Below are 26,666 nucleotides of genomic sequence, written 5' to 3'. Positions count from 1 at the left end.
TTTTTCTTGTAAATGGAATAGATTTAATACAGAAATAATGAGACAGGATAAAAATACCATTTCCTAAAGGGTCAACTTGAGTAGTTTTGAGATCTAAAGTCTGGGCCAGTTATTTTACCCATGTCCCTACTTTTCATAGGATTTCAAAAGTTCTTCTAGGAAAAAAAATACTTCTTATGTAATTAGCATGTTGTTTGCAGTCTCTAGGTATTTAAGAAGAGCTCTGGATGTTTTCATTTGTACTGTGAATAGTATTCGGAGGATGTAAACTATTTCACATATAGCTGTTTACAAACCAAAACATTTTATATATAATATTAGTAACACTCAAAATGTGTATTTATCTGTCATTTCTGTGTCTCCAAGTAAGCAAAGTACCTTGTCTAATAAAACAGCAAGCTTTTAAAAAAAAGTACATCTTAATATAAATAGTTTATTCAGTGCATGGTTGTGTGTACAATAAATAATAAACAACTCTTTTGTACATAGCAGACAACTGCTTGTACAGAACTATGTCAGTTTTGGAGCACAGAATCCAATGATGGTTAATGCACAAAATCTTACACATCATGCAACTCTATGCCAATATTCCAACTTTCTCCCATGCAACAGATATGATGACCTAAATGGAAACCTAACTAAATTTTAAACCATTTTCTCAATAGCATGTATGAGTATATGTTGTTTAGGGGTAACCTGTCCTAACACTTCCTCCTACACAAGAATCACGTGTCCATTACAGGGAAAGAAGGACTTTTACAAATAAGACATTTCTTATAAAAAATTAAGTCACCTTAATTCCACAGTTTCTGTCTTTAGAAAAGACGCCACAACGATAGTTTAACATGATACACAAAATTGAGTTAAGCTAAATCTACACTGGAGGATAAGTTTATCCCTTTATGTTACCTTCCACTGACTCAGGTTAACAAAACAACTCAATTCCTACAGACTGGGGTCGGCACACGAACTTTACCAGAATGCTACAAATCTATAAAAATTTATATTTCAGTGTGTTTAAAAGCACAAGAACACTGTTTGCTTGAGCCTGAGACACCAACGCTCAGTTCCAACCCTGAATTTATTATTGTATTTTTTTAAAGACACAGCTTTAAAGGCCCATTGGAGTTGACCATTCGAAAAATTGCACTAACCCAAATTAAAGGATACATTTGTAATCAAGCCTTAGATATAAAACAGTAAGCCAAGAAAACAACAGAGTTTACATTGTTTGTTGTTTGCCCCTATAAAACATATAAGCGTTAAAATTTTCTTTGAAGAGCAAAAGTGGTCTTTTTTATTTCTTGGTTGGAAAGCAAATTCTTATCAGCAGTGAATGCTGTGAAATGTTTTTGTTTAGTTTTCCACAAAGCACAGGAGAGAAAAAGAGAGAGGAAAGAGAGAGAGGAAAGAGAGCCGGACATTTCTTCTCCAAGATTTCTTCTGCAGTTATGTTTTGCTGGCTATCCGGGTGCTTTGTGATATGCACACGCATATTCTACATTATTGGGATATATCCTTTGACAACCAGAAGATCTAATGGCTGATAAACGAGTAACCTATGCAAGTTCGGTGGCTTGTCCTGAACAATTGGACGGTTTGGATGAAAGACTGCTAGTAAGAATTCAACTGCATCCAGAGGTAAGGTTCCATTTACAGAGCACTTGGCTTGTCTGAACCTGGCTACGTTGACTCATTTTGACTCATGGATTTCCCCCCATTTAACGCTCCTGAAACACTTCTGCTTTTTGTCGGGGTCCCACTTCCAGACCTTGAAAATTCTGTGAGATCATGAAGAGAAGGTTCTTTGTACATGGCCACTGAAAATAAAAAAAAAATAGCAGCACATCAGCACATTTTATATGCTACTTTTTTGCCTTTGTTCTTGGCTATTCAGTTTCAAGGGATAAGAAGAACTTTTCATTCAATAATGAATCAATAAGTAACGTGGGAGCAGTAAAAGTACCTCCAAGCACTCATGAAAAAAGAATTTCAAAGATTCAGGGGCAAAATATTAGAGGTACTCGCTAAAATATGCAATAAACTCTGCAAAATTCTTTAGGCTAGATCTTCATGGAGAGTAAATCAACACTTCTCCATTGACTTCAATGGCACTATGCTGTTTCACACCATGTGAGGGTCTGACCCAGCATTTTTGCACATGAGTCCAGGTAAATGACCACCAAAACAGACCTTTCCGTTTTCTATTTCCTTTATTTCACAAATGCAGTGGTTTTTGTAGAGGCATTAGATTCTGCTAAGCATCTGTCGCTAAATGTGTAGACTACAAAGCTAGACTGGACATAGGCTAAAATGGCCTATCTAGCCATATACCATTGTGCATCTCGGAGATAATCTCTATGATTTCAAAATGGTATTTGCCTTAAAAGGTTACTCAGATAAGCCTAGGGCTAAGACAGGGCTTTATCTGTCTCTCACATGAATTGTGTAGTAGAGATAAAATGTTACCATCTGAATATTATACCAAGTCCTAGCCAAGATTAGAAATTAGTTTAATAAATATCTCCGAAGCATAAGCGTGACATGATACATGTTTCTTCTAGTTGCCAGTTGTACTCTCCAGATGAAATCTTCATGGACTGTAGTGGACATACTGGGAACTACCAGCACAAATGAGTGAACATACGTCTTTGAATGCATGAAGCAAATTATATATCACAGGCTGTAATCAAATCTCAAAAAGCTCCAATAACATCAATGGTGTGTTGCAAGATGTTAAACCATTTACATCATGTAACTGTAACACTTAAAATATGTGGCTGTGTCTAGACTGCACCCCTTTTGCAGAAAAGGGATGGAGATTAGACACAGCACAATTGCAAATGAAGCGGGGATTTAAATCTTCCCAGCTTCATTTGCATGAACATGGCTGCCGCTTTTTTCCGGCTCAGGGCTTTGCTGACAAAAAGCGCCAGTCTAGACGGGGATCTTTTGGAAAATAAAGCCTTTTCCGAAAGATCCCTTATTCCTCTTTAAAATCAGGAATAAGGGATCTTTCAGAAAAGGCTTTATTTTCCAAAAGATCCCCATCTAGACTGGCGCTTTTTGCCGGCAAAGCCCCGAGCCGGAAAAAAGCGGCAGCCATGTTCATGCAAATGAAGCGGGGAAGATTTAAATCCCCGCTTCATTTGCAATTGTGCTGTGTCTAATCTCCATCCCTTTTCTGCAAAAGGGGTGCAGTCTAGACACAGCCTGTATGTTTTGCAATTAAATATTTCTGACATAATGTAATATCATTTCATAGAAGCTGGGAGAACGAAATACATTACCTTTTAAGGGTTTTGGAAGAAAGTGTGCTGCAGGTTTGTTTTTCTTCACATGGTTTCCTTTCATTATTTCTCCTTCTTTGTTAAGACCCAGATACCAACCCCTACCAGATTGTTGCTGTCTGTAGATCATTGAAGAATATGTCACGTAATAGTTTTCAAATACTGATTCTTTGAACTTGCATTCAGGTGTGAAGTGTTCCTGTAAAAAAAGTAACAGATCAATACCTGCAGCGCTGACTCATACATCAGTTAATACAATCAGATTTGATACCCATTGCCTTTCAGATGGTTAAGTTTTAGCCTTTCCCCATCCAATTATGAAACACTGGTCCTAAAATATTAACAACAGACTATCACAGGTTGAAACCCAGGAAATGCTGCAGGGAGCAACTAAAAGCAGAATGATATAAAATCTTGCCGACCAATGAGTGAACTCAAAGTGAAGAATTATTGATCAGTGAGATTCCCTCTTGTGTTGGGTAGTGGTGGGCATGCACAATGACAATATAAACCAGCAGTGAACTACTCAGTGTTTAAAAGAGAAATGTTCAGGAAAAATTCCAAACAAGGATACAGTGAGAAAATTGGTCTCTTTCCAAGCACTTGATATTGAATTAGCTTATAGCAGCTATTTCAGAATTATTTATACTCTTTGACGAGCACCAGCATATGACGTGCTGTATATCCTTGAAGCTTGTGAAAACAACTGGAAAACCAGTATGTGCAACCAAGCTCTGAACTGAGAACCTGCAGCTCCGAAGTACAGCGGTAAGGGTTAAAGATGACCCATTAACCTTCAATTTGTACTTCATTGCTTCAAAAGGAATGATATGGGCTAATGGTTAAAACAGTGAAGAACAAACCTGGAGTTGCCTAGTTTGTAAATCTGGCTGAGTGATTGACTATAGCATGGCATCTGCTATCCGTGGTACATTCCTTCAGACCCAATGCGAGCCATGGGGCTCCCCCTCTGCAGCAGAAGTGGGTTGTACCCACAAAAGCTCATGATACCATCTACATTTTTGTTAGGCTCTAAGTGCTGCAAGACCATTCATTGTTTTTTTAAAGTTTTTCCAGTAAGGCTATGTCTAGACTGCCGCTTTTTTGGAAATATGTGTGCAAATTGCACTCTGCAATTTGCGTACCTTTTTTCTATTGTTTTTTCGGAAAAGGCTTTTCTGAAATTTGGCCCATCTACACTAGGCCAAATTTCAGAAAAATCTCCCTTTTGGAAGAGCACTTCTTCCTTGTGAAACGTACTCTTCCTTCTGAGTACGTCCGCTTTTCTGCAAAAAATGTCAGAAGAGCAGATGTACTTCCTGGTATCCCGGTATCTTAGAAAAACTCCATAGTCTAGACATAGCCTTTCAGACTAACATGGCTACCCCTCTGAAACTTAGGGTTGCCAGATGATTTAACCAAAAATACTGACCCCTCATCCCCTCAAAAAAACACCGGGGAAAAAATTCTGAGAGGAAAAAAAAAGGGGGAGATCAAAGTTGTGAGGAAAAAAAAGCTAAAATAATAATAATAATAATAAAAACCTTTAAGAAATGCTTTTGAGGCTTTTTGGCCCTAGCAGGCTGCCGGAAGCCATCTGCCATCTTGTCTTCCTGCTCCAGGCTGGACAGCTCCCTTGCGGAACCTGGTAAGCACCCGGGATTTTCGCCTCCTGGCCGGGAAATAATCAGAAAATATCGGACATTTTAGGTGCCTGGTATTTTCTGATTTTTTTTGCCGGACAGGAGGCGAAAATACCGGACTGTCTGGGTCAATACCGGACACCTGGCAACCCTACTGAAACTTCTATCTATTACCCAGTAATTCTGGCTGAGCCTGTTATCTTCTTTTCAGTACTGGAGGTCAAAGAGTAACAAGAGGGAATTTCCCTGTAAACTGACAGCTGAGCTTTTGAAGATAAATTCACTGTTTGCAACTGGCTGCATGGTCACTGTGTTCCAGGCCTGCTCCTTGTTTTGAGGCACAGCACTTCTCATGCACACTGAGCTCTTGAGCAGAGGGGTGGCCAGGACAGAGGCCCGACTCTTCAGTGCACGGGACACCCATGACTCAAAAGTAATTGCCTCAGGAGACAATGGAAAGGTCAGTAAATAATAATAAACCTCTAGTCCAGTGGTGGGCAACCCATGGCCCATCTGCAGCCATGAGACATTTTGTTTATCTGCCCATAAGCAGGGTTGCCAGTTTCTGCTAGTTTTCTTCCATGTAGTTTTTTTCCTACCAGTATTACTAAAGTGTCACAAACAGAAAGCAACGGCAAATGAAGCGAGATGCGTGCTGATTGCACACAACGTTGAAAGCTGTGTGTTCCTTCTGCAACCAGTCAAAGAGCTGCCACGGTTCAATCAGCACTCACCACAAATTCTAGGTACACAAGTGCAGTTAGTAAAACTGCACCATCAGAAGAATGGCCATACTGGGTCAGACCAAAGGTCCCTCTAGTCCAGTATCCTGTCTGTTGACAGTGACCAATACCAGATGCCCCAAAGGAAGAGAACACAACAGGTAATCCTCACATGATCCCTCTCCTGTCACCCATTTCCAGACAAACTAAGGCTAAGGACACCATTCCTACCCATCCTGACTAATAGATTCATGGAGGTTAGATCCATCACTGGCTATCTAGCTCTTTTTTGAACCCTGTTAGGCTGTGTCTAGACTACATGCCTGTGTCGGCAGAGGCATGTAGATTAGACACATAGGCAAAGGCAAATGAAGCCACGATTTAAATGATCGCGGCTTCATTTACATGGCTGCCGCGCTGAGCCAACAAACAGCTGATCAGCTGTTTGTCCGCTCAGTGCGCTAGTCTGGACGCTCCCCTGCCGACATCAAAGCCCTTTGTCGGCAGCCCCGTTATTCCTCGTGGAATGAGGTTTACCGGGGCTGCCGACAAAGGGCTTTGATGTCGACAGGGGGAACGTCCAGACTAGCGCGCGAGCCGACAAACAGCTGATCAGCTGTTTGTCGGCTCAGCACAGCAGCCATGTAAATGTAAATGAAGCCGCGATCATTTAAAGCACGGCTTCATTTGCCTTTGCCAAAAAAACAAATCTACATGCCTCTGCCGACAGAAAGTTAAAACTCAGAAAGTAAAGTCTCAAACTAGATAACCAAAATCACTTGGGGTGCAGGATTAAACCATATGCAGGGCCATCCTTACCCATATAGAATACGCAGCTGCGTTGGGCAACCAAAAATGTGCATCATCATTGGGTCCTAATGCCTCTGCCTCTTCCTACCCTGTTCTATGGCTCAGCTTCCTCCACAGAGGATCTAATTAGAAGTGAAAAAGCCTGCCAGACAAATTAGCAGAACACTGAACATGTGAAAGATGCATTTAAGTGGTAATGAAGCCATTTAACAGGCATTTGCCAACCTCAGGTACACGCTGTCAGTTTCTCAATTTACTATGTTAGACTCTAGGGCCATAGTTTAAAATTTGCTTTAAAATATTTTGTTAACGTCTTGCTGACGATTATAAAATAACATATCTTAAAATCATCATCACCCCCTCCTGGGCTGCTGTTGAGCATAGAGATACCAGTTTAAAAGTATTGCATAGCTCTCATAAAGCCTAAGGATGGCCCGGAACGTATGCAAACAAAAATGAACACTCCAGTATTTTTTCTCCAAAGAATAACCATGTGCTGTATATGTACAGATAACATACAGACAATTCTAGCCCTAGAACTTATTCCAGTTAAAAATAAGTGATCTGATTATTAGTTTTAAATTCAGTGTTAATTAATAAGTCCAAGCTGTATAAACGAGGGAGGGCACACTTTTTTTTCAGTGTTTACCTCCTATCTGTATCACTGTAGTTATTGTAAGATATGACTAGGTTCCACACACAATACCAAGGTCAACATTAACAGCAAAATAGTCACAATATGCATCTCAAGGTCAACATAGTATGTTTAAAAACAAAAACAAGTAAACAGTTGCACAGAGTCTTTTCCAGGTGTGTCAGCCACTTCGTCTGCACACCTTGCATTGGCTCCTTCGCGCTTTTCCAGAGAACAAGTCTCTGATTTACCATCCTCCAAAATCTGGGATTTGTTGAGAGTAATATGCATGTTGACGGAGAAGGAGGTGTTTTTTCCATCTCTTAAACATGCGTCACAGATGGAAATTATTTTCACCTAGGTTCTAGCAAAATATCTGTTCTTTAAAATTTAAATCCTTCTTTCAGTTGTCACATTTTTGTGCATTAATTTCCTTTGTTTTTTTACAGTATTCTGTATGAAGAACGATTGCAGGGAAAATAACTTCCTTGAGCTGTATGGGTGTATCTACACAGCAAAGTTATTTCGGAATAATTTCCGTTATTCTGAAATAACTTTGCGAGCATCTACACAGCAAAACCGCTATTTCAAAATAATTTCAAAATAGCGGACAGCTTATTGCAGCTTCTGTAAACCTCGTTCTATTAAGAATAGTGCCTATTCTGAAATAGATATTTCAGAATAGGGGATGTATAAACAGGAAATAGCTGCTATTTTGAAATAGGGGGCCTCCAGCCCTTCCCAGGGTGCCCTGCTGGCCGCTCTGTCCATGCTCAGCAAAACTCTATCCCCCCACCTCCTCTGGAGCCCTTAAAGCTGCAGCCTCTGCAGATAGGATTTGTGGCTTGCAGCAGGTCTGACAGCCCTGAGCCATCCTGCAGCTGCCCCTGTCTTGCTGGGCCCCCACAATGAGCCAGTCTGATGGAGTAGTCCCGGATGGGAAAGGTCGCCCCTGCCAGTCCCTTTCATCTGCCGGGAGATTATTTATGGTTTTCTGAAAAGCAATCCTAGTCCAGGCACATCCCATTTTCCTGGCACAACATAACCCTTACTTTGCTTTAAGTTCTGATAAGAATCTGCATACCGAATTTGGTAGTCCTAGTTCTTACTCTTTGGAAGGAGTTCTTGAACAAACAGCCAGACAGACAGACTCTCTCAGATGGCCTATGACATTTCTGAGTACAAGACAAAATCATTTGTAAGGTTCTAATGAAATCAGTGGGAATTTTGAGTAAGAACTTCAAAGGACCTAAGCGCATTCTTAAGAAACAATCTATGTCAATGCTTATTAAGGACTGCTTTCAAACAGCAAACCTAAATGCCAAGTCTCAGCCCACAAAGGCTATGTCTACACTCGCGGCTTCTTGCGTGAGTGATATGCAAATGAGGCTAAGCGTGGAATATCGCCGAGCTTCATTTGCATACTAATGAGCCACCATTTTTTTCAGAAGAGGCTCTTGCGCAAGAAGGAGTGTCTACACTGCCCCTTCTTGCACAAGAAAAACCCTCTTCCGCAATGCCATTACACCTATTACTTTTCAGAAAGAACGGCATTGCGCAAGAGGGTTTTTCTTGCGCAAGAAGGAGCAGTGTAGATGCTCCTTCTTGCGCAACAGCCTCTTCTGAAAAAAAATGGTGGCTCATTAGGTATGCAAATGAGGCGTGGCGATATTCCACACTTAGCCTCATTTGCATATTACTCGCACAAGAAGCCGCGAGTGTAGAAATAGCCAAAGTGTTTATTCTAGGTGTTTATAATAGAAACCCTAATATGATTTTAACTATATTAGTGGTGGCTATCGTTAAACGCCATTGTATTTTCCCTAACATTTCTGAGGTTAATTTTGCTTGCCTTCTTTATATATGTAGTCTTTGTTGGCTGCAACAGAGTTATTCATGTGCATAAGGATTTGACGCCAATTATGTCAGTACTATAGTAAACACAAGAAAGAAAGAAGTTGTGAACGTCTCTTGAGAGTAATTTTGTTTCTTGAAAAAATCACAGGAAGGAATTTTGTCCCTGTTCCTTCATGTTAACTGGTTACAATTTAGTTACTTGAAAGTCAGCTTCAATCACTATCAAAGGGGAACAGTCACTGTATTTTATGATTTCTAAATAAATCCCCATTGACCACATTATTCCGTCCATAGCTTGCTGTGTTAATTAGGGATGTTGTGAATCTATCATCCAATTAAGAGCAATACAACGGAAAAGGATGGGATGCCACTGAATGGGTATGGCTTCTGTATTGGCAGCTGTTTACAAAACAGCTTGCTTTATTCAGTGAGGGAGGTTCAGATTAGGAACCGAACCATAATATCAGCACTGTCTCTCGCATTCTCAAGATGCCCGTTGATTTCAGAGTGTGCTGCTTTCACATGGAGTGGTTGCCTGTCGCTGTGGTAGTAATACGGAAGCAAGTATCCATTCCACCCCCCGTCCCAGATTAAGTGTCTGACATTGTGACATTCTCACCACAGGATCTGTTCAAAGACTGCAGCAAGGATCCATACACTGCCAGAACGTGTTGTGACAGAAGATAAGGGGTGAAATAGAAAGGATAACATTCTAAAAAGCCTATTTTGCCCTTGATTTTTCTTGGCTTTGTTGCTCTCACTAACACACTGTGCTTAGTGCTACAATTCAGCGGCAAGCCCTATTCATGCCAGATATCCCTTTGATACCGCATGCTCCGCCGATGGCACAATGCCATGGTAATTCCTTCCCCTCTCACAGGAGGAAATCCCTTCACCTGGCTTCTCTAGAAACTGATCATTAACATGGGTGTGATTTTCTTTGAAGGGGAGCAGCATCAGACACACTGATTAAGGTGCTGGAGCACGTGACCTATGAGGAGAGGCTGAGGGATTTGGGTTTGTTTAGTTTGCAGAAGAGAAGAGTGAGGGGAGATTTGATAGCAGCCTTCAACTTCCTGAAGGGAGGTTCCAAAGAGGACGGAGAAAGGCTGTTCACAGTACTGTAATGACGGTTGGCAGAACAAGGAGCAATGGTCTCAAGTTGCAGTGGGGGAGGTCGAGTTTGGATATTAGGAAAAACTATTTCCCTAGGAGGGTGGTGAAGCACTGGAATGAGTTACCTAGGGAGGTGATGGAATCTCCATCCCTAGAGTTTAAGTCTCGGCTTGACAAAGCCCTGGCTGTGTTGATTTAGTTGGGATTGGTCCTGCCTTGGGCAGGGGGCTGGACTTGCTGACCTCCTGAGCTCTCTTCCAGCTCTAGGATTCTATGAAAATGCAGTTTTGCCAGAACTTCATCAAATGTATTGTCTCCTTCACAGGCTGGGCAACTACATCAGTTTTCTTTATATTGTTTTCCCCATGTTTGGGTCGGGGGGAAGGGGAACCCTCGCCTAACTGAATAACTATTTTGACATTCTGTCATGCTTCTCTGACTGGACTAACTGCTGTTCTTTCCTGGCACATGACCCTAGCTACTACAAGAGGAGACATACATTCTTAAAAACTTTGTCTTTTTAAACTTCTCTCTGGTGCCTTATGTGCTCTTTGGTGGAAATGTTGCATCATTTCAGGGATGCAAAGTGGTGCATTTACCATCGTTTATCTTTTACAAGTATTTGTTTCCATCCATTCCATTCAGTTAATCAATTAGTAATCCCTACACATCTTGCTTCCTGTTTAAAAAAATGAAAGGGGGAAGCGTTGCAGTAGGAATGACAAATAGCCATGCTTCTCACAAGCAGGTATTTTACTGGTAGAATACAAGTCTTGAAATATTTAGCAACAGAGCAACTAAAGAAAATACCCAAACTGATTAAAAAAACATTAATATAGTATCTTACATCCAATCTAACCAATCACTTAACTTTCAGCAAAACATTCTCAGGCTATGTCTACACGATGGGTTTTTTCTGGAAAAACTCTGCCGCATCCAGGGAACGTGTCTGCTCTTCTACTTTTTTTTGCGGAAGAGCAGACGCGCTCTCTCAGAAGTCCTATCTTCCTCCTCCCATGAGGAAGAAGGGCTCTTCTGAAAGAGAAAGCTTTCGAAATTTGGCCCAGTGTAGATGGGCCAAATTTCAGAAATGCCTCTTCTGGAAAACTATTGGAAAAAGATACCCAAATTGCGGGGCGAAATTTGCATACCTTTTTTTAATACTTCAGTGTAGTATAGACATAACTACAGGTATCTGCATGGTGTTTCTTGCCCACACACTCTGCAGAACATCATATTTCAGGTTGGGAAAAAAAGTTTTCCCTGGGTCAAATTGGAAGAGATGCTGGCAGGGGAAGGAGAGGGGTTAGCTTCCTCTGCAACATGGGGCACAGGTCACTTGCAGATTTGACCTAGAGTAAATGGTGAATTCTCTGTAACATGAAGGCTTTAAACCATGGTTTGAAGACTTCAGTAACTCAGGGTACGTCTAAACTACATGGCTCCGTCGACGGAGCCATGTAGATTTGTTTTTTTGGCAAAGGCAAATGAAGCCGCGATTTAAATGATCGCGGCTTCATTTAAATTTACATGGCTGCCACGCTGAGCTGACAAACAGCTGATCAGCTGTTTGCCGGCTCAGCACGCTAGTCTGGACACTCCCCTGCCAACATCAAAGCCCTTTGTCGACAGCCCCGGTAAACCTCATCCCACGAGGAATAACGAGGCTGCCGACAAAGGGCTTTGATGTTGGCGCGGAAGCGTCCAGACTAGCGAGCTGAGCCAGCAAACAGCTGATTAGCTGTTTGTCGGCTCAGCGCGGCAGCCATGTAAATTTAAATGAAGCCGCGATCATTTAAATCGCGGCTTCATTTGCCTTTGCCTATCTGTCTAATCTACATGGCTCCATCGATGGAGTCTCAGAAAGGAATATGACACTAGATTGCATGTTCTGTACATCAGACACAAGCAGGAATAGATTTCTCCTGGACCATCACTGAATATTTTAAACACGCCATGCAGAGGAGGTAGATCATCCACTTGTAAGTAATAGGAGTGAAGCAATTCTTTCCTATATAGTTTCTTGAACTGCTTTCTCCCTGTAGTGTCTGAGCGCTACTCATACAGTATGAGCATCTGTACTGGGTATGGTTAGTTTTCATTCTCATCCCCTCTCCAGGAGGAAAATTGTGAGTGCCATTTTTGGTTCTGTTTCTGTTGAGGGAGTGGGTATTTTGGATTTGAAAAACACCCAACACACTGCTCTGTATCAGTGTTGAAGTAGGTAGATAAAAGAAGTGCACCTTGTATTTGCAGGGAGCTAGTTACGGTCCTGAAATCTCTATCCACCTGTTAAGACTTAATGACCTATGGTCATTAGGTATTTCCCATGTAGCTAGCTAATGGCCCTTTTACAAATGAGTTTCTGCCTGAAATGAGAACCTTGAAGAGTATACACTCACTGTGTTCCCTAGAATATGAATGAAATTGTAATTTTAGGGCCTCTGTTTCCCTCTCCCAACAATGAGACAAAAAGTCAAATCACAAATCTGATGCAGAAACATCACTGATAACCTACAAAAGTTCAAAACCTTCCAGGCCTCAGTGTATACTGGAATACAATAGTCAGATTCCTAGCCACATATTTATTTACCAGTTAGGGTGACAGAAAGTTTATTGCTGTAATCCAAGGAGTAGCATCTCAAAACAGCCTCTAGAAATTGTGGAATGAAATATGCACGAGGGAAATCTACAGGTTGCAGATATGACAGAATTTGTCTTTCTGACAGTAGCAAACTAAGGTCCCAGGCCAGCAATGCCCTTACTCATCTGAGTGATTCTACTGACAATTTATCCTTGGCAATAAGATTAAACCTTGAGATCTGAGTTAATGTAAGTGTGGATGATATTAATGATGCTCCATTTTTTCTCTTTGACCTTTTCTGGAAGGACACCCACAGGGGAATGTGAAAATATTTTGCATTCATGAATTGTGTACTTACAATAACATATGATAAAACCAAAAAGGATATTGGTGTGATGTAGTCACCTGATATACCTAGAAATTAATAGTATATAGGACAATAGGTATGCACAAATATTTGTACAAAAAAAAAGAGTAGCTTTAAGGCAACGGCTCTCAAACTTTATGGCCCACAGCCCCTCCTGCCCAATGCAGACCTTTCCTCAGAGCACCATCCATGATGACAAAATGGGTTCAGGAGGGGTTGCAGGTGTGGGGTGGGAGTGGGCTGGAGGTGGAGCTTCTGCTTCTAGCCCAGATACTTTCTGGTGTATCAGACCTCGAATCCAATCACTGTAACAGGACTTTAATATTAACCATCCTGACCCTCCAACAGGGATCATTTGAAGGGTGGGGAATTGCACACACATACGGTGAGCAAAAGGGAAATCCCCCATGTCCGTTGTATTATACAAGATCACATGCAGAGTGCAAATGAGTTGATCAAAGATGCATATACATGGAATTTATCACATGGCTGTTGTCACCATGTGTTTTGTGTTAGTCCTCTCAGCAGAGGAGCTGACACAACAAATTAAGAAGTAAAAAATGTGGATAATTCAAAATCTAACAGTCTAAAAGTTTCAAGCAAACCTGGGGTGTAACTATATGATACTTCATGGAGCAGTTGATCAGAATGGTCTGAAATTGGATTAAGAACATAAGAACAGCCATATTGGGTCAGACCAAAGGTCAATCTAGCCTGGTATACTGTCTGCCAACAGTATCCAATGCCAAATGCCTCAGAGGGAATGAATAGCACAAGGAATCAACAAGTGATCCCTCTCCTGTCATCCATTCCCAGCCTCTGACAAGCAGAGACTAGGGACACCATTCCTATCCACCCCGGCTAATAGCCATTGATAGACCTATCCTCCCTGACATTATGTAGCGCTTTTTTAAAGCCTGTTAATGTCCTGGTCTTCATAAGTCTTCATAACCTCCTCTGGCAAGGAGTTCCATAGGCCAACTGTAAACTGTGTAAAGAAACCTCACGGTTTATCCCATTCTCCAGATCAAAATAGGTTGAATAGGATTGGTCCCAGTACAGACCGTTGGGGGACACCACTCTCCGTTCTGAAAACTTACCATTTATTTTTACCCTTTGTTTCCTGTTGTTTAACCAGTTATCAATCCATGAGAGGACTAGCCCTCTAATCTCATGACAACTCACTTTACTTAAGAGCCTTTGGTGAAGGACCTTGTCAAATGCTTTCTGGAAATCTAAGTACACTATATCCACTGGATCTCTCTTGTCCACATGTTTGATGACCCCCTCAAAGAACTCTAGTAGGTAAGTAAGGCTTGATTTCCCCTTACACAAATCATGTTAATTTTTCCCGAACAAATTATGTTCATCTATGTGTCTGGCTATTTTATTTTTTTACTATAGTTTCAAATAATTTAAAATTAAAGATTAAAAAAGTTGCAATGGCATGGACACAAATAATTAAAAAATGTTAATTCGGTTGACAGGATTTAGGAAATTCTCTTAAATGTCATAAGTACCGATTGCGTGAGAACAATGATGTGGTGTCCTTATGGGATGTATCCTTTATTTTATGGACTTCAAACAAAATTCCAAGTTTTCATTTTGATGTTTCCCTCTTTCTTTCAGCACTTTGAAGGAAACTAGGCTTTCATTCTATCATCATGAATTTCTTAAGAACCCCTTTCAAGCTACACTGCTGCTACTTTAGTGATTTTTCTGCACCAGCAGTTCTGCCTTTTATTAACTGAAATTGATTTTCTTCATCTTTGGCATGTGGCCTTCCCAGAATGTGTCCTCTGCCTCATCACCAAGCAGTGTGTGAAATAATATCAACAGCACAAAATGTGAAGACTTCAACTTGAAAGGCATCAGAAATAGGAACAGCTTCTGGATCATTAGCAGTAAAAAATTATTTGAAGAAATGTCTTATAGTGTGTGAATCCAACATGGTCTCAGTCAAGACTGCAGGTATAAATAGGTCCTAATCCTGCAAAGACTTGTGCGCTCACCTTTATTTTACCTACTGTAAGTTGCCAAGTTATTTCAATGGAGAAATTCACAGTGCATGAAGTTAAGTAGCTGTCAGTCTTTGCAGGTTTGGAGCCATAGAGAGATGTCCTAACTGAGTTTGTAGTGATGAACAGTGAAAAACAGCAGTTGGTGCATTGTTTTCATAAGACCTCCGGGATAACACAGCAAATGTGAAATTGACGAATTGTCATGTAAAAATTAAATGAAATCGTAAAACTCCCATTGATTTCATGCAAGCAGTTTTAGGCCTATACTAAACACTTCTGCAAATCATATTGTTAAAATAGTGTGTACAATTCTATTCCTTTATTATAGTAGGGATTAAAAGCTAAGACTGAAAAAGGGCAATAGGAAGTGATGAAAGTTATGCAGAGGATGGGTTGTAAGAAAAGAGGGATTCTGCCTCTGCTGGTCAGAAAATCATAGAATAGGAGAATCACAGAACACTAGAACTGGAAGGGACTTCAAGAGGTCATCGAGTCCAGTCCCCTGCTCTCATGGCAGGACCAAGCACTGCCTAGATCATCCCTGACAGGTATCTGTCTGACCTTCTCTTAAATATCACCAGTGATGGAGATTCCATGACCATCTTTGTCAATTTATTCCAGTGTTTAACCACCCTGACAGGCAGGAATTTTTTCCTAATGTCCAACCTAAACCTCCTTCACTGCAGTTTAAGTCCCTTGCTTCTTGTCCTATCATCAGATATCAAGGAGAACAACTTTTCTCCCTCCTTCTTGTAACATCCTTTTAGGTACTTGAAAAATGCTATCATATTCCCTCTGGGTCTTCTCTTTTCTAAACTAAACAAGCCCAGTTCTTTCAGTCTTCCCTCATAGCACATGTTTTCTAGGCCTTTAATCCTTTTTGTTGCTCTTCTCTGGACCTTCTCCAGTTTCTCCACATCTTTCTTGAAATGGGGTGCCCAGAGCTGGACACAATACTCCAATTGAGGCCTATTCAGTGCAGAGTAGAGCAGAAGAATGACTTCTCATGTCTTGTTCACACCACACCTGTTAATGCATCCCAGAATCAAGTTTTCTTTTTTTGCAACAGTGTCACACTATTGACTCATGTTTATTGTGTCGTCCACTATAACCCCTACATTCTTTTCAGCAGTACTCCTTTCTAGACAATCACTTCCCATTTTGTATATGTGAAACTGATTGTTTTGTATGTGTGAAACTGATTGTTCCTTCTTAAGTGCAGTACCGTATTTCCAGTACCGTATTGCCAGAGCAAAGCCTCAGAAGCACGGCACCCCGCCACCGCTTCGGCTTTGCTCCCGGTGCCTCTGGTCTGCTGGGGACTGTCTCCAGCAGACCAGGGACACCAGGAGCAAAGCCTCTGAGGACGCCGGCAGCGGGGCAGCCCAGGCGCTCCCGGGCTGCCCCGCCGCCGGCTTCCCCCGAGGCTTTGCAAAGCCGCAAAGTTGTATACCCAGCGTATAAGACGACCCCCGATTTTTGGGGGATGTTTTTTAACATCAAAAGTCGTCTTATACGCAGGAAAATACGGTACTTTGCATCTGTCCTTATTAAACTTCATCCTGTTTAACCTCAGACCATTTCTCTAGTTTGTCCAGATCATTTTGAATTATGACCCTATCCTCCGAAGCCCCTCCAGATATTTGCAGATGAATTCCTTAATATTATATTCCCTGGCACAGAATTTAAACTGTAATTTTCTAGGTTGTTCTTATTTCCCTTTTTATAGATGGGCACTCTATCTGCCCTTTTCCAGTTTTCTGGAATCTCTCCCAACTTCCATGACTTTTCAAAGTTAGTTAAAGGCTCAGATACCTCCACTATCAGTTCCTTGAGTATTCTAGGATGCATTTCATTATTCCCTGGTGACTTGAAGACATCTAACTTTTCTAAGTAATTTTTAACTTGTTCTTTTTTATTTTAACTTCTAAACCTACCCCATTTCCATTAGCATTCACTATGTTAGGCATCGTATCACCATCAAACTTCTTGGAGAAACCAAAATAAAGAATTCATTTAGCACCTCTGCCATTTCCAATTTTCCTGTTATTATTTCTCCCTCCTCACTGAGCAATGGTCCTACCCTGTCCCTTGTCTTCCTCTTGCTTCTAATATATTTGGAGAACGTCTTCTTATTATCTTTTATGTCTCTAGCTAGATTGAGCTCATTTTGTGCCTGAAGCCTTTCTAATCTTGCCCCAGCATACTTGCGTTGTTTGCTTATATTCATCCATTGCAATTTGACCTACTTTCCACATTTTATGTAACTCCCTTTTGATTTTTACATCATATAAGATCTCCTGGTTAAGCCAAAGTGGTCTTTTGCCATACTTTCTCTCTTTCCTTGCAATGGAATAGTTTGCTTCTGGGCCATTAATAATGTCCCTTTGAAAAACTGCCAACTCTGTTCAGTTATTTTTCCTCTTAGTCTTGCTTCCCATGGGACCTTACCTACCTGACCTCTGAGATTACTAAAACCTGCCTTCCTGAAATCCATTGTCTGTATTTTGCTGTTCTACTCTCTACCATTCCAATAGAATCAAGAACTCTATGATTGCATGATCACTTTCACCCAAGCTGCCTTCCACTTTTAAATTTTCAACCAGTTCCTCTTTATTTGTTAATATCAAATCTAGAACAGCTTCCCTCCAGTTCCCTCCCTCAAACTTCTGAAATAAAAAATTGTCTCCAATGCAGTCCAATAACTGATTGGATAATCTGTGCCCTGCTGTGTTAGTTTCCTATCATATGTCTGGATAGTTGAAGTCCCCCATCACACCCAATCCTGTGCTTTAGATAATTTTGTTAGTTGAGTAAAAAAAGCTTCATCCACCTCTTCTGCCTGGGTAGGGGCAGACTCCTAGCATGACATCACCCTTGTTTTTTACCCCTTTAACCTAACCTGGAGATTCTCAACAAGCCTGTCTTCTATATCCATCTCTACCACAGTCCAAGTGTAAACATTTTTAATATATAAAAATACTTAATACTGGTTGAAACTCTCTAAACTGGGATTTTCTGGTCCAGCAACATCCATGGTCCAGCATGGATGTTGAGAGTCCCTATTGAGAGCCACCAGTAAGGATCCCTGCGGGGTCGACAGGGCAATGGGCTGTCCACAGGGAGCTGGCGGCAGAGCTGCCCAGTGGGGTTAGGAGCCCTGGCGCACAACATGTAGGGCTGCTCACGGAGCCGTGGCATGCGGGGCTGCCTTGGGATCCCCGGTGCTTACAGCTGAGTAGAACCCCAGCACTGGACTTCCCGGTAGGGGCATGGCAGCGATGGCCACCCAGCAGGGCAGTGGGGCCAGCAGGAGGTGGGGAGCTAGGGCTGGGGGGGGCCAATGGCAGGGATCCAAAAATGACCTCCCCAGGTTGGCAAAATCCCTCATCTGGGACCAGTCAGGTCCTGAGGGGGCTGGACCAGGGAGGTCCAACCTGCATATAAAACTATTTTTAAAAATAATGGAGCTCTGTAAGAAGTATGTACTAGAGATATCTGAAACTACCTCTAATATTTAATTAATAAATAAGCAGTAATTGGGCATAGAATTATGTAGGCAGAATTTATTGACAAATATTTTTGCATAGCTTGAGGATCTTTTTTATTTGCATTATAAACATCCAGTAATATGGGGATATACAGAAGCCTGCAAACAAAGCAATAAATAAGAGTATGTAAATCCATTCAAGTGGGGTTTTGGGAAAGAGAAGAACATATTGTGTCAGAGCTACTAAATAAATATCTGTGCTCCAGAAGCAAGATTTTGTGGTTTTGTTAAGTATCCTTTGATCTATAAGAAAGCCCTTGTAATTATTTACTTGATGGCATTCCTTTGCACATAAGTCAAACATTGAACCTCTTCACCCAGAAATAAAATAAAAATTCAGACAGGGAGCTGCAACAGGAAGTATATAAGTCAAAACTTCAGCACTTTGCACAGCTCTAAGAATCCAGGGATTTCCAACCTTGCCACTGACTCATTTATTAACATTTGAGCATGTAATTTGGGACAGGTTTTTAATGGTAGCTAGGCATTCAACCCCTATTGATTTCACTGGGAGCTAGGCATCTAACTACCTTTAAAAATCTGGCCCCCACTATTTGCTTATCTTTCTGCATCTATGAAATGGGTATAATACCTACTTTTCTCATCAGAATGTCATGAGACTTAATTTATCTTTGTAACAGCCTTGAAATTTATCTGTGATGGATACTTCACATAGCCTGTTGTTATTGTCCTGTGTGTTACTATGTTATCTTGTCTTTTAGTTTATTCATCACATGTAAATGTGTTGATGTACAAAAGTCATGTGCTTAATTGGAAGTGAGTGAATTAGTGTAGAGTACATGGCAAAGGGAAATGCTCCTCTCATAACTGCTGAGGAAATGAATCCTGTTAGAGAAGATTACTAATGTGATTTAAATGTTCTGTGTGATTCTCAAGAGATCAGTTCACAGATGTCAAACATGGGTCCCTTTCCTAATTCAGACAGAGTTGCCATATTGCTATTTACTCAGGGTAAATACGAAAGGAGAAGATTTTGTGTTTTAAAATTTCCTAAATGGTCTGGGCCCATAAAATTTGTAATGCCCTCCTAACATATACGTCTCTCTACTGTTTGATTTCTATGGCTTAAAGATTTCCAGTCTTACTTCAGAATTGGAGTGAAAATGTAATAGCCTTTTAAGATAAAAGGAATACTCTAAAGCATTGCATGTTTTGTAAAGCTCAGTATAGGTTCATTAAGCAACTAATGCTGGTAGCTTTGCAGTCATTTGAAGAGTTTAAGGAGAATGATTTCAGATGGTGCCAAGCATTCAGCTAAAGTGCGATAGAAATATATTGGCCAAAGGAAAATGTGAGGTAGAGAAAAAGCTAAAAGCATTTGCTTTATGGATATTGACAGGAAAAGGCTTAGCTGCCCAATAGGTTTCTTAATATATTTTTTTTTGGGGGGGGGGGGGGATTTCACACTTAAAATTGTAATATTACTACTTTCAAAGGCTCTAAAGGATATTCATTTGAGACTCTGGCAATAGATCTCCATATAGAGAAGTTATGTTTTTTGAGATTTTATCATGTAAATATCATAAAATCTGTTTCTCCACAAGAAAAGAACCAAAGTATTGTTCTTTGTCGTGAATAGTCCTGTGGCACCTTAGGGTGTGTTTACACAGCACCCGAAACTCAAAATAAGATATGCAATTTGCGCTATTTTGAGCCATCAAAATATTTGTCTATTTTTGTCTATTTTGAGCCATCCCTTACTCCTCAGAAAATGAGGTTTACAGAGATGGCAAAATAACACGTCCACTATATTTCGAAATAGCGGACGTGTTCAAAAGACATGGGTTATCTATTTCGGGATACCTCCAGCAACCCAGTTTTTAATATACCAAGAGAGCCAGATCTTGCTCGCCGTACTCACATTAGTAGATTCACCGGCTTCAACTGGTCTAGTGTACCGTGTCTCGTTTACCTCCAGTATCCCAAAATAGCACTGCAGAGTAGACACAACCTTAGGCTACGTCTAGATTGCATCCCTTTTTCGTAAAAGGGATGCAAATTAGACGTATTGCAATTGCTAATGAAGCGGGGATTTAAATCTCCCCCGCTTCAATAGCATAAAAATGGCTGCCACTTTTTTTCGGCAAGGAGCTTTGCCAGCAAAAAGCGCCAGTCTAGACGCGGATCTTTCGGAAAATAAAGCCTTTTCCGAAAGATCACTTATCCCTTATTTTAAGTTAGTTCCAAAATTACTATGAAATCTGGTGGACAGGTGGGATCACAGAACTCTAGGTCTGGAAGGGACCTCGATAGGTCAGGTAGTCCAGTCTCCTGCATTAAAGCAGGAGCAAGTAAACCTAGGTTCTCTCGGAGAGGAATTTTTACAACCTGTTGTTGAAAACCTCTGATATTGGGGTTTCCACAGCCATTCTTGGAAGCCTATTCCAGAATTTAACTATCCTTATAGTTAGGTTTCCCTAATGTCTAACCTAACTCTTCCTTGCCATAGATTATACCCATCTCTTTTTGATCCTGTCTTCAGCAGACCTGGTGAACAACTAGTCCTCCTCCTCTTTATAACAGCCCTCAACATTTTTAAAGGCTATCAGGTCCCCCTCAATCTTCTCTTTTCAAGAGTAAACATGCTCAGGTTTTTTTTAAAACTTTCCTTACAGGTAATGTTTTTTAAGACCTTTATCCTTTTTCTTCCTCTTTTGGACTCTCCAGATTCTTGGCATCTTTCTTAGTGGTACCCAGAATGGGATTATTCCAGCTGAGCCAAACCAGTCCCACATAGAGCACGATAGTAACCTCCCATCCCATACATGCAACACTCCTTTTAATACCACCCAGCATATTAGCCTTTTCCACAACTGCATCATTTTGTTGGCTCTTGTCCTCTAAGGCTATGTCTAGACTGCAAGCCTCTTTTGAAAGAGAGCATCTAGACTGCACGCGGAACTTTCGAAAGAGCAAGCCGCTTTTTCGAAAGAAAGCACCCAGTGAGTCTGGATGCTCTCTTTCGAAGAAGCCCTATTTACATTCAAGAACACCTTCTTTCGAAAGAAGCACTTTCCAAAGAAGGCGTTCTTCCTCGTGAAATGAGGTTTACCGCCGTCGAAAGAAAAGCCGCGTTCTTTCGATTTAATTTCGAAAGAACGCGGCTGCAGTCTAGACGCAGGTGAAGTTTTTTCGGAAAAAGGCTACTTTTCCCGAAAAAACCCCTGAGTCTGGACACAGCCTAAGTGTCCATCACAGCCCCACTTCCTTTTCAGCAGAACAACCGGCTAGCCAATTTTTCTCCATTTGCATTTGATGTTTTCCTTCCTAGGAGTAACACTTTGCAATGGCCTTTATTCAATTTTATCTTGTTGATTTCACACCCATTCTCCAATTTGTCAAGGTAATTTTCAATTCTAATCCTCCCTCCTAAACTATGTTCCAGCCCCTGCAAGCTTGGTGGCATCTGCAGATTTTGTAAGTAGTTCAATAGGGTGGTAAAGAAGTATTCTCTGGACCCACTGCTGCTGCAACATAGACAAGAAACCAGCCATTGCTGCAGCAGCAAGGGACAGACGAGGCCAGTGCTGCTGGGACGTCCAGGAAGTCACTAGTTACCTGCTTCTGTAATTATAAAACAAAGACAAATAAACACTAGTCAATATGTATTGGAACCTGTATCCTTTTGATTATTGATCACCCAGACAGTTAAAAAGTTTTTCCTAATGTATAACCCAGTGGCGTGCAACACTTGCTCCTTGCATATCATGTGGCTCATTGGGGTTGTATGTGTGGCTTGACAGACATTTTGTTTACACACACACACGGTGGTTTCCATCCATGTAGTTTTTTCCCTACTGGGGCTACTAAAGTCACACACATGTAGAGCGAGGGCACATGGAGTGAGGTGTGTGCTGTTTGCACATACTATTGACTACGAGAGCCTTGTGCTCCTTCTGCATCCAATCAAATTGCTGCTACAGTTCAAGTGGCACATCCCACAAATTCTAGGCATGGAATCACAGGTAGCAAAATATCCTGCCCTGGGAAAGTGTCTTGGTTACAATCATCTTGCAGCACCCTGAGATGAAGGATGAGGGATTTTGCCATACCTGCTTCATTTTCTTGTGGCCACGAGTTCCATAGGCTTATTATGCACCGTGGAAAATATGGTTAAAGTATTTTCTCTGGTCATCATTCAATTTGCTACCATTTAACTGCAACTGTGTGTTTCCCTTTGTCAGAACGAATTAATAGGAGCACTTGGCTTACCTTCTCTATACCATACTTGATCAATCACCTCTATCATGGGTCTATTTGCCTGCCCTCCAAACAAAACAGTTCCCATTATTCTAGGTCTGTCCTCTGATAGAAGATTCTGTGTACATCAAAATAGTCTTGGTTCCTTTCACTAAACTCTCTCCGTATTTCCTGTATGATTTAGAGCACCAAATGCAAAGCTCATGGAGACTGTGCACCATCCCTTCATAGTGGAGTTATAATACTTCCACAGTCCTCTCTATCTTTGTCTTATACCAATGTACCATTGTGTTTGCTTTCTTTCCCCATACTATGCCTTCATAGAAATGCTGATGTCTTTTAAGGGGTCTGTGTCTCACTAATAACTATATTTCCGTTTTATGGTCTTTCTGATCTTTTGATCAGTCAGTGTGCCCAAAGCAAAGAGATTAAGATTAAAGACACAAAAGGCAAATGAAAGACTTTTTACTGAGCAGAAGGCTGAAAGAATGCTAAGCTACCTGCATTATTCCATAAATATTATCCAGCCATAAGTTGCAATCAGATTTCAAGCAGTTTACAATGGAAAGCCTCTTCCTGTCACATCTTTAGATCACACATTTATTTGCACGGCCCTTCTAATATGGTTCAGATTAAAATGAAATACAAGTTGGAAACACCCACCGCTCACAAATTCTGCTCCCCGTTAAACACATGTGCAAGCCCAATTAATTTCAAGGGGATGTGCACTTGTGTTTCGCTGGGAGCAGAGTTTGCTGCAGGATTCTTAGGAGAACACTAACAGCCTCATTAGACATGCAGTAGCTGTTCTAATGGTCCAGGTGAACACAGAGCGAGAAAGTGAACTTAGGATCTGAATGAGCAAGGTAGGAACTAAGAGGGGTTAGCACCTTTTGGACTCTAAACTCTTTGGAAAAGAGACTGTTATTTACTGAAACCGTGTGCACCATCTAGCAGAGTGACTCCCCATCCTGATTGGTGTTTAGATGCCATGAGAGCAGCAATGGCAACCAATGCCAGTGAGTGGGCTGCATGAGTATCCCCTCCTCTGTCTCAGTGGGCCATGTGATTGACAGTGCTGAGTCACCTGCAGCCCGTAGCTCACTGCCATTGCACCCATGGTCCGTGCATCCTCTTTCTGCCCCCATCCCCCACGCCTCTCGTGCACAGAAGCCCTGCACTTCCTACTCTGCCCCATCCTTCCCAGAGCTCGAACGGCCATGAACAGTTGATTCATGGAGTTCCAGCTCCGGGAGGGAGGGGGAATCAGCCGATTCATGGTGCTGCGAAAGTGCTAGGAGGGGAGGAGTAGGAATGCAGGGCTCCAGAACCCAGGTGTGTGAGGGGTGCAGAGGGAGGGGCAAACCGGATGCAGGGGCGGCACGTGGAACCCCAGTGGGCTGCAGGTTGCTCACCACTAGAGTCTGAGCCTGAAATAATCATAAAGATATAATTGTGTATTGCTTGGTGTGACCCACTAAGCAGCCTTTTGACGGCTCTTTTTGGAGAGCTCTGTGTTGCTGAGCCAGCGGGGGGGGGGGGGGGCCTTCTCCTTGCTGTGAAATGGCTTAGGTAGCTACCCTGACGGCTTTGGCTGCAGAAAGCTGCTATGGATCAATCTGTTATTGAACAGATGTGGGGTGAGGGGGGGGAAGGGAAACAAATACCATGAAATTGCCTCTTTCCTTGGCCACAGCACACACATGGGCTCGGAAGCAGGGAGAGAAGCAGCGACTGGGTCTGGCTTTCAGTGGAGACCTCCAGCTGCCCTCTTGGCCGACGATGACCAACTCCTTTGCCTCCCCATGTGTTGTCTCGCCAGCTCCGTAGCGTAGCCGGGATCTGCTGGCACACTGAAGGCATGGCCCAATGCACAGCTGCCCCATTGTTTCCGGGGCTCCGGCAAGTACTTCGCCTTAGGCAGAAACACTCCATCCTGAACCTCCCTGGAGCACAGGGGCTGCACGCCATGCTGGCCCAGAGACCATTTCCTTTCCCCGGTGCCAAATCTGGATACAAACTCGGCACTTTCCTCACCCTCCCTGATGAAGGGGAACAGCCAGCAATGTTCCCATACAAATCGGGGTGTGTGTGTGCAGTCCTCCCCACCCTCCCTAAAAGGCATCAGGGGATGGGGAAAATTTAGGGCTGGGCAGTCCTGGACAGGAGGGGCATAGGGGATGGGGGGCTCACCTAGCTAGCCACCTTAGTGAATCTCTCTTTTTTCTGCATGGTTGCATCCTCATACAAATCAGAGTGGGGGGAGCAACAGCCTCTTCCCCGTACAATCAAACCCTGACTCAGCTTTAAGTGATGATAAGAGGAAGCTGCATACCCAATGTGGTAGGCCTAGCTCTTCCTGGTTAGGAGGAGTTCTTGAACAAACAGATGGACGGACAGACAGACTCGCTCGCTGACAAACTCAAAAACACAGGAGACAAGTAAAACGCACTGCTTTCTCTCTGCAGTCCCCAACAGCAGCACAATGAAATCCACCCACGCAGGAGTAAATGTGCAGTGCCCAGCATGTCCAATTACAATCCCTTGTTATTAGCAGGAGTGGTGCATCTAATTCCTTACGCACATAGCGGACAATTAATCTTTTAGATTGAAAGTTGGAAAGCTAAGCAGGCAGGCCTGCGACTGCTGCTTCGGCCAGTCCCTGGAATAATGAGACTAAGTCAGAGAATTAACTTTGATCTTTAGCATTGTGAACATGGAAGAACCTCTGTCTCTCCAGCGGACACTGATACTGCCTTGGCTAAGCTACTCTATACAGACACCCCCTTCCGTCTCTCAGCATAGACATTATCGCTGTACCAGAACCAATTACAACGCGGTAGGCTTCGGTGCTCTAATCTAGCATTTGATGAGAACGTGTCTTATGGCTGCTGAGTTAAAAGCATGTTAAAAATTAGCATATCCATTACGCCCTAGGTTCTTACTTATAATTATACTCAGAGACTCAACACTTTCACTGTGGCAAAGAAAACAGCTAAAATTCACTCTGGTTAATGCTCCAGGAAATCACTTGAAATTGTTACCTGATTTCTGAATCAGGAGTGGTGGTTAGACCAACCACTACACTCTTTTCTTTTGAGAGCATAATAATAAGACCTTTCTCTCAGCTGTACTTCACAAAGGAGGTCAGTAGCATCGTCCCCATTTTATAGATGGAAAAACTGAGGCTCAGAGCAATGCTGTGACTTGCCCAGGGTCACCCAGCTGGCCAGTGCCAGTAGCCAGAAAAAAAAAAAAGAAGGCTGAAGTTGTATTTAAGGTACTAGCCTGAACATTGGTTCAAACCCTGATTCTGCTGCAAATGTCTTACCTTAGCCCAGTAGAATCATTTTGGAAATCATCCACATGCCTCAGTTTCCCCTCTATCAAACAGTGATGATATTTTCTTCCTCCCACTTTGGGTCTATTTTGTCTATTTAAATTATAAACTCTTTGGGGGCAGGGACTGTCTTACTGTGTGGTATGGTGGGCCCAGCACAACGGGGTCCTGATCTCAGTTGGGGCAGTGCAGGGTTACCATAATACAAATAACGAGTAATCCTGTGGCACCTTAGAGACTAACAAAAATATATAGAACCATGAACTTTCATGGGTAAAACCCACTTCATCAGATGAATTGGAGTGGAAATAAAAGAAACCAAGATATCTTGGTTATATCTTGGCTTCTGTTATTTCTACTCCAATTCATCTGATGAAGCAGGTTTTGTTAGTCTCTAAGGTTGCATTGCTTGAAATAAGCTACACAATTTGAGCTACGCAAATTGTGTATCTTATCTCAAGCTTATTTCGAGATAGTCTATTTTGACATTTGGCGCTGTCTACACAGCACC

At 41.9% G+C, this 26,666-nt stretch overlaps 1 protein-coding gene across 6 annotated transcripts in view; it reads right to left on the bottom strand.

The window, feature by feature from the left end:
- Nucleotides 1-413: 413 nt before the first annotated feature.
- The window catches only part of FGF13 (fibroblast growth factor 13), a 412,871-nt gene continuing 386,618 nt past the window's right edge, over nt 414-26,666 (bottom strand). For all 6 annotated transcript variants that reach the window (XM_075941056.2, XM_075941052.2, XM_075941053.2 and 3 more), the window contains 2 exons: nt 3,291-3,489; nt 414-1,820 (listed from right to left, as the gene is read on the bottom strand). In XM_075941056.2, coding sequence (XP_075797171.1) covers nt 1,684-1,820; nt 3,291-3,489 — 336 coding nt within the window. In that variant the 3' untranslated portion in view covers nt 414-1,683. The remainder of the gene's footprint in view (nt 1,821-3,290; nt 3,490-26,666) is intronic.

This window comes from Pelodiscus sinensis, chromosome 13 (assembly GCF_052426305.1).
Source record: "Pelodiscus sinensis isolate ZL-2025 chromosome 13, ASM5242630v1, whole genome shotgun sequence".
Lineage (NCBI taxonomy): Eukaryota > Metazoa > Chordata > Testudines > Trionychidae > Pelodiscus > Pelodiscus sinensis.
The sequence above is the reverse complement of the archived record's forward strand: the minus strand, read 5'-3'. Positions and strand labels throughout refer to the sequence as shown.